This window comes from Pleurodeles waltl, chromosome 4_2 (genome assembly GCF_031143425.1).
Source record: "Pleurodeles waltl isolate 20211129_DDA chromosome 4_2, aPleWal1.hap1.20221129, whole genome shotgun sequence".
NCBI lineage: Eukaryota > Metazoa > Chordata > Amphibia > Caudata > Salamandridae > Pleurodeles > Pleurodeles waltl.
Genome location: NC_090443.1, coordinates 1048070085 through 1048088003, shown reverse-complemented (window position 1 = coordinate 1048088003; position 17919 = coordinate 1048070085). Strand labels below are relative to the sequence as shown.

General features: G+C 49.0%; 1 protein-coding gene across 3 annotated transcripts in view; it reads left to right on the top strand.

Annotated features, from left to right (window-relative positions):
• TNKS1BP1 (tankyrase 1 binding protein 1) overlaps nucleotides 1–17919 on the top strand; it is a 583852-nt gene that overhangs the window by 410770 nt on the left and 155163 nt on the right. For all 3 annotated transcript variants that reach the window (XR_011203085.1, XM_069233037.1, XM_069233036.1), the window contains exon 3: nucleotides 4878–5715. Coding sequence is in view for 2 of the 3 variants with exons in the window: in XM_069233037.1 (XP_069089138.1) it covers nucleotides 4878–5715 (838 nt within the window). In the remaining variant the exon portion in view is untranslated. The remainder of the gene's footprint in view (nucleotides 1–4877; nucleotides 5716–17919) is intronic.

The following is a 17919-nucleotide window of genomic DNA, read 5'->3' as shown; positions in this document are numbered from 1 at the left end:
CTGGCAGACATTTGTAAGGCAGCAACATGGTCTACAGCGCACATGTTTACTAAACATTATTGTGTAGACGTCTTTAACAGACAAATGTTGGACAATCCGTACTTAAAACACTTTTTCACACAATTGCATCCCCCTGCACACTACCCACTGCTTTAGGGAGGGACTGCTTTACAGTCTACGCACAGCATGTGTACCTACAGCTACACATGCCATTGAATGGAAAATGTTACTCACCAATAGACATCTGTTCGTGGCATGTAGTGCTGTAGATTCACATGTGCCCTTCCTCCTCCCCAGAAATGTGTACAGGTTGCAATTTAGTCTTGTATATATGTATATATATGTACATACATTGCATGGACATCTTTTCGATCTTAGTAAATATTTTCACTACTTCACTCTCCCGCCTGAGGTCAAACAATCCAACAAAGGACTTGATGCCCATGCGTAGTATTACCGAGAGGAGTCACTCGATCCCGTGACTTGAAACTTTCTTTGAACAAAAACAAGTTGTACTACTCCAAACCCAACACTAAATGGCGAGCTTATGCCCAGCATGTGAATCTACAGCACTACATGCCACGAACAGATGTCTACTGGTAAGTAACATTTTCTTTCCTTCCAATCTCATTTTGCCGTAGAGCACCTTTGAGACAGGAGTAGGTATTCCTGTCTGCAGTCCTGGCCTTAGGTGACTTTGGAAGGAGATGAAGGTAGATCGTAGATTTTAATTCTGATAAAACAGGTATTCATCAAGTGCAGGGGCAGTAAGGTACAGGGAAAGCAGGGGTATTTCTATATATCTTCAGTTCGTTATCTTAAAGATACATCCTGTGGACCAGTAAGTAGAAGGTCAGAAGGCCACATGTGTTAGTAGCAGTTTCATGCCCTATCATCACCCTTTTGAGAGCACACTTTTTTTTATTTATGGTTCCAGGACTCTAGTTTGCACTCCCTGGAATCACCAGTGACTTTTATGCAGTTTCAATGTAAAACTCACTTAATTGAATTTGTGGGCAACTTTCTGACTGGTGAAATTAGAAGGACGACTAGATGACATTTCCATGGGCAGGCACCGCCTACAGGAAGTACAACCCCAGCTTCTCCAGCGTTCACAAGCACAGGGGAGCTCGCGGGGGCGTCCTTAACATGTCTCACAAGGCTCTAGAGCAGATGTTGAATAGTGGGCTGCCTCATTGGACTCTACAGCAAACGTAGGACCTGATGAGGACCTAGAGCAGGCAAAGGGCCATGGTCCCCGTTAGTGAGTCAAAGTTCAAATACTAGGTCTAGGGAAGACTCTTACCCTGATACAGCAAACCCCTTCTTAAGAGAGGTCAGACCCTTTATTGCCTCTGCAAAGTCTAGAAGGTCTTCTCTAGAAATTCTTCATGGATGTCAGCTTTGAGACTGGACTAAATGATCTTTGTCAGATCAGAAGGATTGAGTGATGCCTTTCTTAAAAGTGGGGCCATCATCGCAGTTTCCAGTATTTGTGAAAGTGATTCATAGATATCTGCTATTGGTTAGTGGCACGTGTTGATGACATGAAGTTGTGGGAGTACGATTCTACTTACACAAGTTTGAAGCTGTTCTTGGAGGGCAATAATAAGCAGGAGCTTGCCATCAAGATCCCTGCCCAAGTTTTGGTACGGATGCATGAAGGAATGAATTCAAGCGAGAGCTGTAAGATTAATTTGGTTGGATGGAATGACTTCAAGATCTTCATAGATCATAATGCGTTCCATGTAGAGGTTCTGAGATGAGAGAAATTGCTCTCTATCTTTGCTAAACTCCATAACACTTGAGTTTGAAAGTGGGAAATTGTTTTCAGGAAAGCCTGATGAAGGAGGCATGCACCGGCTGTGCAAGTTCTTGGGACAATTTGTTCCATGTACCTTCATAGTGAGAATTATTTGTGCGTGGTGTGATACGTTGAAGTTTAGCTGTGCAGACTAGATTGTGGATAAAGATTATAGTAATGTTTGGAGCTTTCCTTTTTTTTAACTAACCAGGGATATCCTTTGAAACAGTTCAGTATGTTAGGAGAGATGGCCTCTGATCACTCAACACTGTGTTTGGAAGCATTGTTCTACCTAAAAACACTCAGTAAGAGTAACTTTGCAGACTGCAGTTCTTGTGTGAATATCTTAATGTACTTTTCTTGCAGTTAGCCAATTTTTCGTCAAAAATCCATCTATGTGCCACTAGGCCTGGGTTTTCTTACAAGCTAATGTCTCTAGAGGGGCCACCGGGTCATAGGATATTGATCACAGACGGTATCCATTAATTGTAGGATGTGTGCTGTATTCTTTCTGGGGGGTTGCTGGAGCTCGAAGTAATTCACATACAATGTCTTAGATTAGTTTTTCAGATTACAGCTCAAATTTGAGGGGACCTGTGCACCAGATGAAGAACAAAATACAGACAGGGATGTCTTTGTGGTCTTCTGAGATCATGGCACGCAGGCTGCTGACCTAAGGTGGAAATTGGGTTTATGTGATCTACTACAGAGATTAAGCAAAGTTGTACTAAAACGCCTTCATTTGTTTAGTTTATTGTTTGAGAAAAAGGTGCAGGAGTTGGATCCGAGTGAGTTAGAATGGTCAAGGTTATAATGAGGAGGAACAGGTTACCCTACGGTGATGCACGTGGCGCTTGGGTTTGGCCCTGAGTGATTGTTGGAGGCTGTGATCTTGAGGTTTGTGGTGGGTTTCTTGGTAAATTGGTTAAACTTGATGTTAAATTCTCTGAAACGTCTTCACCTTGTTGCCTGCCAGAGTCACTTGGGGTCATTGTATATCGAAGGAGGGATCTAGTCCCAGTGGTCAGCATGTGGCCTGGATTCTAAGCTTGACTCTCACAGAGAAGCATCGTGATAGCATAGTTCATTTCAAGGTGAGCAATATTTATAAATTAGGTCTCTTCTTCCTCAAAACCAGTGGTTCCCAAACTATGGTCCGGGGACCCGTGGGGGTCCACAAAGCCTCCTCAAAGGGTCCACGACTGCTTAGAAAATTAAATAATATTGACAGATTAATAACATGTATTTAAATAAAGTGGCTAAATGTACAATTGCAAATTTTAATATGTATTGTAAATGTCAAGGAATTTGAGCTTGTAGGATAGAAATACAATTTGTATCCTCAGGTTGATTTGTGGCAGCAGTACAGGTGCATCAAATAGAACATAGCGTGGACGATGTGTGCCTTCATTTAAATTTAGAAAAGCTCCAACCTTCCTATTAAAATTAAAAGATTTTTTTTAAATGTATTTATATTTGTTTGCAAATTAAAGAAAATGTGTTATCATTTGTGTATGTGTTTGATGGATGATCGTTTCTATATTTTTGGTGTACTGTTTTGCGGTTAAAACCATGGACAATGTTTAGGCCGGGGTCTAGTAATGACTCAGTGGGGGGGTCCCCGCATTCCAATAGCGATTCAGTGGGGCTCCCTGGGTTCTTGTAATGATAAAGTGGGGGTGCACAGAAATCAAAAGGTTGTGAACCGCTGATGTAATAGAAAAGTATGCATTGCATGTGTGTTTGTGTTCATGGATGCGTGCAGTGTTAGCACCACAGGGGCATGCGCGGCTATGTTCCCTGTCCCTAAGAGTTTTATTGAGTTTATTTCATTGCTGGTTGCACAACACCCCTCACCCCTCAATGGCTGAAGTTCTACGTGTAAAAATACAAACCTGGGTAGTTTTCAAAGTACACAATCCACGTCATAGTAGCATCTGATGCTTCATATACAAGAAGTAGTCCTGCATATTTGGCCCAAGTAATTCGATCGGTGCGATGGAACAGACTTGTGTCGTAGATGTAACTTTACATCTGTGAAAACTTTTCTCCATGCCTCTGACCTGCTGTAAAGGGTTGGTTCTTGCAGAACGTGCTTGAGGGTGGCTGCTTGATTCATGGAGCACCTTCAGGTGGGTCGGTGGTATGTTGTGGGATCTGTGTTGGCAGTGACGTAACGAAATTTGAGGGTGCCCCCACCTGCAAAGGGCCCTCCTCCGAACTCAGGAGCACTCAGGAGCGGGTACTGTGCTGAGGGGCCTCCCTATAGCTCGGGGCCCCCACACTGCGGGGACTGCGGGGCCTTTGTTACGCCACTGCTGTGTTGAATCAAAGGTGTTCCTCAATGGTTACCCCCTTTTCTTGGGGTTCCAGGGTGGGCAGGTCGAAAATTGAGGACTCTGTGTTGAATCAAAGGGGTCCCTGAACATACGTTATGTTTAACTTACTTACAGGGCACATGGCGGATCAATGACATGCCCTTTAAATAAATCACAACATAACATTGCACACTGCACAGAAAAGAACAATAACTGCACCCTTCAGTTTTCATAGGCTTCTTAAATTGATCGTGGTCTGGGTCTGCTCTCGGTTTTGGATTTTGAGTCCAGGTTCACCAATGGGCTTCCAGCATCTTTTCCCTTTTAATTTTGAGCAGAAGATGGAGTTTAAGTTTGTTCGTCTGGGACTGGTTTGTAGGAACTGCCACTTTAATGCCTTAGGGCCTGATTTAGAGTTTGTCGGACGAGTTACTCCGGGTTACAAACGTCACGGATATCCTGTCCGCTGTATTACGATTTACATAGGATATAATGGAATTGTAATACGGCAGATGGAATAACCCCATCCACCAAACTCTAAATCAGGCCCTTAACCTGGACTTCCTCAAGGCCTTTCACCTGGTGCAAGTGAAGTGAGTTACAAGACACCTGTGTGTGTTATAGGAATATGACTGTACACTCTGATGTGTATGTTACAACATACTCTCTGATAGTGCTATGCTAGTACTCAGACGCCTCGAATGTTCCATGCAGTGTCATTAACGTCAGGTCTTCTTTCTCTCTTCTGTTCACAGCGAACCGCCCAAAGCCGCCCATCAGACCGAAACCCAAAGTTCTGCCGAAACCCCTCTCCAAGTCACCCTCTCAAGAGCCAGGGGTGGTGCTCCCATCATCGATCCCTTGGAGCCCCAAGTCTCCCATTTCTGAGGTGCCATCAGCAGAGAAGATCAACTTGTTGACGGGCCCCAAGCCTTATGGTGCGGCAGCCGGTGGAGGTGGGATCCGGCGTCCTTCTTTCACACTCAAGCGCCAGACCTCTGAGCCGCTCTCTGGAGATGAAGCTTGCTCCAGCAGCTTGGCATCAGTGTCCAAAGCCTCAGTGCCCCTGCCGTCGTCACCATCCCCCAGCGCCACAGTGCCTCACCAGGACACACCGAGCCTAGTGGCGCAGACTGAGGTGGACAGCGTGAGGCGGGAACCTGTCCGTAACGAGCTGCCTCCCCCCTGTCCGGGTGTGAAAGGTGCACGGCCACCAGTGCTCAAGAAGCCATCTGTATCCTTCAAAGTGAAACCTGTCCTAGGGGCACCCAAGCCAAGCCGCTTCCCGGGCACCACCGTTGACCAGATCCTGGCCAAGATGGAGGAGGACAAAGGCAGCGTGGCAGCTCCAGGCCCCGAGAAGGGCTGGGCACAGAGGACCAGTGTCAGCTTCGATGCAGGCTCACGCTTTGGATCCACCACCTACTCCTCCTTCCGGAGGAGCCCCAGTACCACTGAGGGGCCACGAGAAGAGGGACCAGTGAGCCCCAGGGCAGCAGGAAGCCCTACCTCCCCCCTGTTCCAGGGGACCGCCACATTGGACACCACAGATCAATCTACTGGTCGCGTAGAAGTCAAAGCGTCGCACCAGAGGTGAGATATAGTGTTTGACAGAATGCAATGTACCTCATGTTCTCCCACAGATTTGTCTGCTTGTCGGTCCCCTCCTCAAACATCAGATTAGCAGAGTGAAATCATCATAAAAGTAATGGGATCATTCAGTAATTGAGTTCTAGATCAATTAAAGTTAAAGGGTTTTATTACAAATTTAAAACATAAGCAACACAGGGTAAGTGCCATAAAGGCTCTCTGGAGCAGAGTTGCACAGAGTATGCAAAATCAGAAACCCTTTAAAGTCCCAAATGAGCAGTAAAATCAGTAGAAAGTCGTGCAGCATCCCTAGTAGCTTCAAGGAAAGCTCTAAATCTCTGGCTCACCCCCCAAATCAAGGGTTTTTTATACGCAGTTCTTGTATAGAATATTAGCAAACTCAGCATGATCCTCATGATGTGAGAAAAAGTATAATTCCTTTAGCAAATCAGAACACAAGAATTATAAATGTAATTACCTTAACACATAAGCGCCATCCCAATTAGCTAATTTATTATTCAACGTTCTCTATGAAAAATCTAACAATACAACTTTCAGTGAATAATAGACAGGTGATCATAGCAGAAGGATATGAAAATGTTACAAGTCATGGGGAACAGGAAAAGTTCATTGGAAAGCAGTGTAATCATGACAATGGCAATAGATTTACACGTCAGCTTCAGCGACTGATCTGCAAAGCTTGTGGGATGCGTTGCCGCAGGTGAAACAGGAGTGAGTGACAGAAACAGCAGCCATTTAATTCAAAATGGAATTCCAGACAGACATATGGCCTAACTAAACACATTAATAACTCTTCTATATATTATAAGAAATTAGTTCAACTATATTTATGTTCATTCTGTCTATATATGTGAAATTATGTGTGAAGATGCATATTTACCGCCGTTACTGTTGCACGGAATTTTAAACCCTAAAACATTTCAACACATGGCACCTTGTCACTGCACACATGCACACCACTGAACACGTCAGTACCCACGCCAATCCACATGTATCTCCATCCCATAGCACTTGTGGGTCATCTGGCCATGAGTGCATTTGCCTCATTGTGTTTACATGAGCATGTACGCGTGTGTGCATGTGTGTCCCCTGCACATGATGTCACACAACCCATGTCTTTATTCATGTCTTTCTCCCTACCCCTGATGCCACAGAACCCAGGTCTTTGTGCATGTGTGTCTCTCTCATGTCTATGATGCCACAGAACATGTCCTTGTACATGTCTCTCCCTCTCCATGTGGCCACAGAACCCATGTATTTGTGCATGTCTGTCTCCTTGCCCATGATCCCACAGAACGCGTCTTTGTGCATCTGTGTGCCCCTGCCCATGATGTCACAGAACCCATGTCTTTGTGCATGAGTCCCACTGCCCATGACGCCAAAGAACTCATGTCTTTGTGCATGTCTGTCTCCTACCGCCCGTGATGCAACAGAACTCATGTCTTTGTGCATGTCTGTCCCTCTGCCCATGATGCCACAGAACCCATGTCTTTGTGCATATGTGTCTCCCTACCCATGATGCCAGAGAACCCATGTCTTTGTGCATGTATGTCCCTCTGCCCATGTTGCCACAGAACCCATGTCTTTGTGCATGTCTGTCCCCCTGCCCCTGGTCCCACAGAACCCAGGTCTTTGTGCATGTCTCTCTCTCTCTCCGTGTCTATGATGCCACAGAACTCATGTCTTTGTGCATGTGTGTCTCCCTACCCATGATGCCACGGAACCCATGTCTATATTCATGTCTGTCCCTCTGCCCATGATGCCACAGAGCCCATGTCTTTGTGCGTGTCTCTCCCTCTGCCCATAATGTCACAGAACCCATGTCTTTGTGCATGTCTGTCCCTCTGCCCATGTTGCCACAGAACCCATGTCTTTGTGCATGTCTGTCCCTCTGCCCATGTTGCCACAGAGCCCATGTCTTTGTGCATGTGTGTCCCACTGCCCGTGATGCCACAGAGCACATGCCTTTCTGCATGTCTGTCTCCCTGCCCTTGATCCCACAGAACCCATGTCTTTGTGCGTGTGTGTGCCCCTGCCCGTGATGCCACAGAACCCATGTCTTTCTGCATGTCTGTCCTCCTGCCCATGATGCCACAGAGCCCATGTCTTTGTGCATGTCTGTGTCCCTGCCCATGATGTCACCGAACTCATGTCTATATTCATGTCTGTCTCCCTGCCCATGATGCCATAGAACAGGTCTTTGTGCATGTCTGTCTCCCTGCCCATGATGTCACAGAACCCATGTCTTTGTGCACTTCTGTCCCTCTGCCCATGATGCCACAGAGTCCATGTCTTTGTGTATGTCTGTCCCCCTGCCCATGATGCCACAGAACCCATGTCTATATTCATGTCAGTCCCTCTGCCCATGATCCCACAGAACCCATGTCTTTCTGCATGTGTGCCTCCCTACCCATGATGCCACAGAGCCCATGTCTTTGTGCATGTCTGTCCCCCTACCCATGATGCCACAGAGCCCATGTCTTTGTGCATGTCTGTCTCCCTGCCCATGATGTCACAGAACTCATGTCTATATTCATGTATGCCTCCCTGCCTGTGACCCCATAGAACCCATGTCTTTGTGCATGTCTGTCCCCCGCCCATGATGTCACAGAGCCCATGTCTTTGTGCATGTGTGTCCCTCTGCCCATGGTGTCACAGAACCCATGTCTATATTCATGTGTGTCCCCCTGCCCATTATCCCACAGAGTTCATGTCTTTGTGCATGTCTGTCTCCCTGCCCATGATCCCACAGAACCCATATCTTTGTGCATGTCTGTCTCGATGCCCATGTCACAGAAACCATGTCTATATTCATGTGTTTCCCCCTACCCATGATGCCACAGAACCCATGCCTTTGTGCATGTCTGTCCCCCTGCTCATGATGTCACAGAACCCATGTGTTTGTGCATGTGTCCCCCCCTGCTCATGATGTCACAGAACCCATGTCCTCCTGCATGTCTGTCCCCCTGCTTATGCTGCCACGGAACCCATGCCTTTGTGCATGTCTGTCCCCCTGCTCATGATGTCACAGAACCCATGTGTCTGTGCATGTGTGTCCCCCTGCTTATGATGTCACAGAACCCATGTCTTTGTGCATGTCTGTCCCCCTGCTCATGATGTCACAGAACCCATGTGTCTGTGCATGTCTGTCCCTCTGCCCATGATGTCACAGAACCCATGCCTAAATTCATGTGTGTTCCCCTGCCCATGATGCCACAGAGTCCATCTCTTTGTGCACGTCTGTCCCTCTGCCCATGAGGTCACAGAACCCATGTCTATATTCATGTCGGTCCCTCTGCCCATGATCCCACATAACCCATGTCTTTGTGCATGTGTGCCTCCCTACCCATGATGCCACAGAACCCATGTCTTTGTGCATGTCTGTCTCCCTGCCCATGATGTCACAGAACTCATGCCTATATTCATGTATGTCTCCCTGCCTATGACCCCACAGAACCCATGTCTTTGTGCATGTCTGTCCCCCTGCCCATGATGTCACAGAGCCCATGTCATTGTGCATGTGTGTCCCCCTGCTCATGATGTCACAGAACCCATGTGTTTGTGCATGTGTCCCCCTGCGTCTCATCCCACGGAACCCGTGTCTTTGTGCATGTCTGTCTCCCTGCCCATGATGCCACAGAACCCATGTCTATATTCATGTCTGTCCCTCTGCCCATGATCCCACAGAACCCATGTCTTTGTGCATGTGTGCCTCCCCAACCATGATGCCATAGAACATGTCTTTGTGCATGTCTGTCCCTCTACCCATGATGCCACAGAGCCCATGTCTTTGTGCATGTCTGTCTCCCTGCCCATGATCCCACAGAACCCATATCTTTGTGCATGTCTGTCTCTCTGCCCATGTCACAGAACCCATGTCTTTGTGCATGTGTCCCCCTACCCATGATGTCACAGAACTCATGTCTATATTCGTGTTTCCCCCTGCCCATGATGCCACAGAACCCATGTCTATATTCATGTCAGTCCCTCTGCCCATGATCCCACAGAACCCATGTCTTTCTGCATGTGTGCCTCCCTACCCATGATGCCACAGAACCCATGTCTATATTCATGTGTGTCCCCCTGCCCATTATCCCACAGAGTTCAGGTCTTTGTGCATGTCTGTCTCCCTGCCCATGATCCCACAGAACCCATATCTTTGTGCATGTCTGTCTCTCTGCCCATGTCACAGAACCCATGTCTATATTCATGTGTTTCCCCCTACCCATGATGCCACAGAACCCATGCCTTTGTGCATGTCTGTCCCCCTGCTCATGATGTCACAGAACCCATGTGTTTGTGCATGTTTGTCCCCCTGCTCATGATGTCACAGAACCCATGTCCTCCTGCATGTCTGTCCCCCTGCCCATGCTGCCATGGAACCCATGCCTTTGTGCATGTCTGTCCCCCTGCTCATGATGTCACAGAACCCATGTGTCTGTGCATGTGTGTCCCCCTGCTCATGATGTCACAGAACCCATGTCTTTGTGCATGTCTGTCCCTCTGCCCATGATGTCACAGAACCCATGTCTAAATTCATGTGTGTTCCCCTGCCCATGACGCCACAGAGTCCATCTCTTTGTGCACGTCTGTCCCTCTGCCCATGAGGTCACATAACCCATGTCTATATTCATGTGTGTGTCCCTGCTCATGATGCCACAGAGTCCATGTCTTTGTGCATGTCTGTCTCCCTGCCCATGGTCCCACATGTCTTTGTGCATGTAGGTCTCTCTGCCCATGATGTTACAGAACTCATGTCTATAGTAATGTCTGTCCCTCTGCCCATGACCCCACAGAACCCGTGTCTTTGTGCATGTCTGTCTCCCTGCCCATGGTGCCACAGAACCCATGTCTATATTCATGTTGGTCCCTCTGCCCATGATCCCACATAACCCATGTCTTTGTGCATGTGTACCTCCCTACCCATGATGCCAAAGAAACCATGTCTTTGTGCATGTCTGTCTCCCTGCCCATGATGTCACAGAACTCATGCCTATATTCATGTATGTCTCCCTGCCTATGACCCCACAGAACCCATGTCTTTGTGCATGTCTGTCCCCCTGCCCATGATGTCACAGAGCCCATGTCTTTGTGCATGTGTGTCCCCCTGCTCATGATGTCACAGAACCCATGTGTTTGTGCATGTGTCCCCCCCTGCGTCTCATCCCACGGAACCCATGTCTTTGCGCATGTCTGTCCCTCTGCCCATGATGTCACAGAACCCATGTCTATATTCATGTGTGTCCCCCTGCCCATGATGCCACATCGTTCATGTCTTTGTGCATGTCTGTCTCCCTGCCCATGATCCCACAGAACCCATGTCTTTGTGCATGTGTGTCTCCCTACCCATGATGCCACAGGAACCATGTCTTTGTGCATGTCTGTCCCTCTGCCCATGATATCACAGAACCCATGTCTGTATTTATGCCTGTCTCTCTGCCCAATATGCCACAGTACCCATGTCTTTGTGCATGTGTGTGTCCCTGCTCATGATGTCACAGAACCTATGTATTTGTGCATGTCTGTCCCCCTGCCCCTGATCCCACAGAACCCATGTCTTTGCGCAGGTTTGTCCCACTGCCCATGATGCCGCAGTGCCCATGTCTTTCTGCATCTCTGTCTCCCTGCCCATGATGCCACAGAACCCATGTCTATATTCATGTCTGTCCCTCTGCCCATGATCCCACAGAACACGTCTTTGTGCATGTCTGTCTCCCTGCCCATGATGCCACAGAACCCATGTCTATATTCATGTGTTTCCCCCTGCCCATGATGCCACAGAACCCATGCCTTTGTGCATGTCTGTCCCCCTGCTCATGATGTCACAGAACCCATGTGTTTGTGCATGTGTGTCCCCCTGCTCATGATGTCACAGAACCCATGTCCTCCTGCATGTCTGTCCCCCTGCCCATGCTGCCACAGAACCCATGCCTTTGTGCATGTCTGTTCCCCTACCCATGATGCCATAGAACATGTCTTTGTGCATGTCTGTCCCCCTACCCATGATACCACAGAGTCCATGTCTTTGTGCATGTCTGTGTCCCTGCCCATGATGTCACCGAACTCATGTCTATATTCATGTCTGTCTCCCTGCCTATGACCCCACAGAACTCATGTCTTTTTGCATGTCTGTCCCCCTGCCCATGATGTCACATAGCCCATGTCTTTGTGCACTTCTGTCCCTCTGCCCATGATGCCACAGAGTCCATGTCTTTGTGTATGTCTGTCCCCCTGCCCATGATGCCACAGAACCCATGTCTATATTCATGTCAGTCCCTCTGCCCATGATCCCACAGAACCCATGTCTTTCTGCATGTGTGCCTCCCTACCCATGATGCCACAGAGCCCATGTCTTTGTGCATGTCTGTCCCCCTACCCATGATGCCACAGAGCCCATGTCTTTGTGCATGTCTGTCTCCCTGCCCATGATGTCACAGAACTCATGTCTATATTCATGTATGCCTCCCTGCCTGTGACCCCATAGAACCCATGTCTTTGTGCATGTCTGTGCCCCGCCCATGATGTCAAAGAGCCCATGTCTTTGTGCATGTGTGTCCCTCTGCCCATGGTGTCACAGAACCCATGTCTATATTCATGTGTGTCCCCCTGCCCATTATCCCACAGAGTTCATGTCTTTGTGCATGTCTGTCTCCCTGCCCATGATCCCACAGAACCCATATCTTTGTGCATGTCTGTCTCGATGCCCATGTCACAGAACCCATGTCTATATTCATGTGTTTCCCCCTACCCATGATGCCACAGAACCCATGCCTTTGTGCATGTCGGTCCCTCTGCCCATGATGCCACAGAACCCATGCCTTTGTGCATGTCTGTCCCCCTGCTCATGATGTCACAGAACCCATGTGTTTGTGCATGTGTGTCCCCCTGCTCATGATGTCACAGAACCCATGTCCTCCTGCATGTCTGTCCCCCTGCCCATGCTGCCACGGAACCCATGCCTTTGTGCATGTCTGTCCCCCTGCTCATGATGTCACAGAACCCATGTGTCTGTGCATGTGTGTCCCCCTGCTTATGATGTCACAGAACACATGTCTTTGTGCATGTCTGTCCCCCTGCTCATGATGTCACAGAACCCATGTGTCTGTGCATGTCTGTCCCTCTGCCCATGATGTCACAGAACCCATGCCTAAATTCATGTGTGTTCCCCTGCCCATGATGCCACAGAGTCCATCTCTTTGTGCACGTCTGTCCCTCTGCCCATGAGGTCACAGAACCCATGTCTATATTCATGTCGGTCCCTCTGCCCATGATCCCACATAACCCATGTCTTTGTGCATGTGTGCCTCCCTACCCATGATGCCACAGAACCCATGTCTTTGTGCATGTCTGTCTCCCTGCCCATGATGTCACAGAACTCATGCCTATATTCATGTATGTCTCCCTGCCTATGACCCCACAGAACCCATGTCTTTGTGCATGTCTGTCCCCCTGCCCATGATGTCACAGAGCCCATGTCATTGTGCATGTGTGTCCCCCTGCTCATGATGTCACAGAACCCATGTGTTTGTGCATGTGTCCCCCTGCGTCTCATCCCACGGAACCCGTGTCTTTGTGCATGTCAATCTCCCTGCCCATGATGCCACAGAACCCATGTCTATATTCATGTCTGTCCCTCTGCCCATGATCCCACAGAACCCATGTCTTTGTGCATGTGTGCCTCCCCAACCATGATGCCATAGAACATGTCTTTGTGCATGTCTGTCCCCCTACCCATGATGCCACAGAGCCCATGTCTTTGTGCATGTCTGTCTCCCTGCCCATGATCCCACAGAACCCATATCTTTGTGCATGTCTGTCTCTCTGCCCATGTCACAGAACCCATGTCTTTGTGCATGTGTCCCCCTACCCATGATGTCACAGAACTCATGTCTATATTCGTGTTTCCCCCTGCCCATGATGCCACAGAACCCATGTCTATATTCATGTCAGTCCCTCTGCCCATGATCCCACAGAACCCATGTCTTTCTGCATGTGTGCCTCCCTACCCATGATGCCACAGAACCCATGTCTATATTCATGTGTGTCCCCCTGCCCATTATCCCACAGAGTTCATGTCTTTGTGCATGTCTGTCTCCCTGCCCATGATCCCACAGAACCCATATCTTTGTGCATGTCTGTCTCTCTGCCCATGTCACAGAACCCATGTCTATATTCATGTGTTTCCCCCTGCCCATGATGCCACAGAACCCATGCCTTTGTGCATGTCTGTCCCCCTGCTCATGATGTCACAGAACCCATGTGTTTGTGCATGTTTGTCCCCCTGCTCATGATGTCACAGAACCCATGTCCTCCTGCATGTCTGTCCCCCTGCCCATGCTGCCATGGAACCCATGCCTTTGTGCATGTCTGTCCCCCTGCTCATGATGTCACAGAACCCATGTGTCTGTGCATGTGTGTCCCCCTGCTCATGATGTCACAGAACCCATGTCTTTGTGCATGTCTGTCCCTCTGCCCATGATGTCACAGAACCCATGTCTAAATTCATGTGTGTTCCCCTGCCCATGACGCCACAGAGTCCATCTCTTTGTGCACGTCTGTCCCTCTGCCCATGAGGTCACATAACCCATGTCTATATTCATGTGTGTCCCCCTGCTCATGATGCCACAGAGTCCATGTCTTTGTGCATGTCTGTCTCCCTGCCCATGGTCCCACATGTCTTTGTGCATGTAGGTCTCTCTGCCCATGATGTTACAGAACTCATGTCTATAGTAATGTCTGTCCCTCTGCCCATGACCCCACAGAACCCGTGTCTTTGTGCATGTCTGTCTCCCTGCCCATGGTGCCACAGAACCCATGTCTATATTCATGTTGGTCCCTCTGCCCATGATCCCACATAACCCATGTCTTTGTGCATGTGTACCTCCCTACCCATGATGCCAAAGAAACCATGTCTTTGTGCATGTCTGTCTCCCTGCCCATGATGTCACAGAACTCATGCCTATATTCATGTATGTCTCCCTGCCTATGACCCCACAGAACCCATGTCTTTGTGCATGTCTGTCCCCCTGCCCATGATGTCACAGAGCCCATGTCTTTGTGCATGTGTGTCCCCCTGCTCATGATGTCACAGAACCCATGTGTTTGTGCATGTGTCCCCCCCTGCGTCTCATCCCACGGAACCCATGTCTTTGCGCATGTCTGTCCCTCTGCCCATGATGTCACAGAACCCATGTCTATATTCATGTGTGTCCCCCTGCCCATGATGCCACATCGTTCATGTCTTTGTGCATGTCTGTCTCCCTGCCCATGATCCCACAGAACCCATGTCTTTGTGCATGTGTGTCTCCCTACCCATGATGCCACAGGAACCATGTCTTTGTGCATGTCTGTCCCTCTGCCCATGATATCACAGAACCCATGTCTGTATTTATGCCTGTCTCTCTGCCCAATATGCCACAGTACCCATGTCTTTGTGCATGTGTGTGTCCCTGCTCATGATGTCACAGAACCTATGTATTTGTGCATGTCTGTCCCCCTGCCCCTGATCCCACAGAACCCATGTCTTTGCGCAGGTCTGTCCCACTGCCCATGATGCCGCAGTGCCCATGTCTTTCTGCATCTCTGTCTCCCTGCCCATGATGCCACAGAACCCATGTCTATATTCATGTCTGTCCCTCTGCCCATGATCCCACAGAACACGTCTTTGTGCATGTCTGTCTCCCTGCCCATGATGCCACAGAACCCATGTCTATATTCATGTGTTTCCCCCTGCCCATGATGCCACAGAACCCATGCCTTTGTGCATGTCTGTCCCCCTGCTCATGATGTCACAGAACCCATGTGTTTGTGCATGTGTGTCCCCCTGCTCATGATGTCACAGAACCCATGTCCTCCTGCATGTCTGTCCCCCTGCCCATGCTGCCACAGAACCCATGCCTTTGTGCATGTCTGTTCCCCTACCCATGATGCCATAGAACATGTCTTTGTGCATGTCTGTCCCCCTACCCATGATACCACAGAGTCCATGTCTTTGTGCATGTCTGTGTCCCTGCCCATGATGTCACCGAACTCATGTCTATATTCATGTCTGTCTCCCTGCCTATGACCCCACAGAACTCATGTCTTTTTGCATGTCTGTCCCCCTGCCCATGATGTCACAGAGCCCATACCTTTGTGCATGTGTGTCCCCCTGCTCATAATGTCACAGAACCCATGTCTTTGTGCACGTCTGTCCCTCATGCACAAAGACATGGGTTCTGTGACATGGGCAGTCTGTCTCCCTGCCCATGATGCCACAGAGCCAATGTCTTAGTGAATGTCTGTATCCCTGCCCTTGATCCCACAGAACCCATGTCTTTGTGCATGTCGGTCTCTCTGCCCATGATGTCACAGAACTCATGTCTATAGTCATGTCTGTCCCTCTGCCCATGATCCCCCAGAACCCATGTCTTTGTGCATGTCTGTCTCCCTACCCATGATTCCACAGAACCCATGTGTTTGTGCATGTGTCCCCCCCTGCGTCTCATCCCACGGAACCCATGTCTTTGCGCATGTCTGTCCCTCTGCCCATGATGTCACAGAACCCATGTCTATATTCATGTGTGTCCCCCTGCCCATGATGCCACATCGTTCATGTCTTTGTGCATGTCTGTCTCCCTGCCCATGATCCCACAGAACCCATGTCTTTGTGCATGTGTGTCTCCCTACCCATGATGCCACAGGAACCATGTCTTTGTGCATGTCTGTCCCTCTGCCCATGATATCACAGAACCCATGTCTGTATTTATGCCTGTCTCTCTGCCCAATATGCCACAGTACCCATGTCTTTGTGCATGTGTGTGTCCCTGCTCATGATGTCACAGAACCTATGTATTTGTGCATGTCTGTCCCCCTGCCCCTGATCCCACAGAACCCATGTCTTTGCGCAGGTCTGTCCCACTGCCCATGATGCCGCAGTGCCCATGTCTTTCTGCATCTGTCTCCCTGCCCATGATGCCACAGAACCCATGTCTATATTCATGTCTGTCCCTCTGCCCATGATCCCACAGAACACGTCTTTGTGCATGTCTGTCTCCCTGCCCATGATGCCACAGAACCCATGTCTATATTCATGTGTTTCCCCCTGCCCATGATGCCACAGAACCCATGCCTTTGTGCATGTCTGTCCCCCTGCTCATGATGTCACAGAACCCATGTGTTTGTGCATGTGTGTCCCCCTGCTCATGATGTCACAGAACCCATGTCCTCCTGCATGTCTGTCCCCCTGCCCATGCTGCCACAGAACCCATGCCTTTGTGCATGTCTGTTCCCCTACCCATGATGCCATAGAACATGTCTTTGTGCATGTCTGTCCCCCTACCCATGATACCACAGAGTCCATGTCTTTGTGCATGTCTGTGTCCCTGCCCATGATGTCACCGAACTCATGTCTATATTCATGTCTGTCTCCCTGCCTATGACCCCACAGAACTCATGTCTTTTTGCATGTCTGTCCCCCTGCCCATGATGTCACAGAGCCCATACCTTTGTGCATGTGTGTCCCCCTGCTCATAATGTCACAGAACCCATGTCTTTGTGCACGTCTGTCCCTCATGCACAAAGACATGGGTTCTGTGACATGGGCAGTCTGTCTCCCTGCCCATGATGCCACAGAGCCAATGTCTTAGTGAATGTCTGTATCCCTGCCCTTGATCCCACAGAACCCATGTCTTTGTGCATGTCGGTCTCTCTGCCCATGATGTCACAGAACTCATGTCTATAGTCATGTCTGTCCCTCTGCCCATGATCCCCCAGAACCCATGTCTTTGTGCATGTCTGTCTCCCTACCCATGATTCCACAGAACCCATGTCTTTGTGCATGTCTGTCTCCCTGCCCATGATGCCACAGAACCCATGTCTATATTCATGTCTGTCCTCTGCCCATGATCCCACAGAACCCATGTCTTTGTGCATGTCGGTCTCCCTGCCCATGATGCCACAGAACCCATGTCTATATTCATGTCAGTCCCTCTGCCCATGATCCCACAGAACCCATGTCTTTGTGCATGTGTGCCTCCCTAACCATGATGCCATAGAACATGTCTTTGTGCATGTCTGTCCCTCTACCCATGATGCCACAGAGCCCATGTCTTTGTGCATGTCTGTCTCCCTGCCCATGATGTCACAGAACTCATGTCTTTGTGCATGTGTGTCCCTCTGCCATGGTGTCACAGAACCCATGTCTAT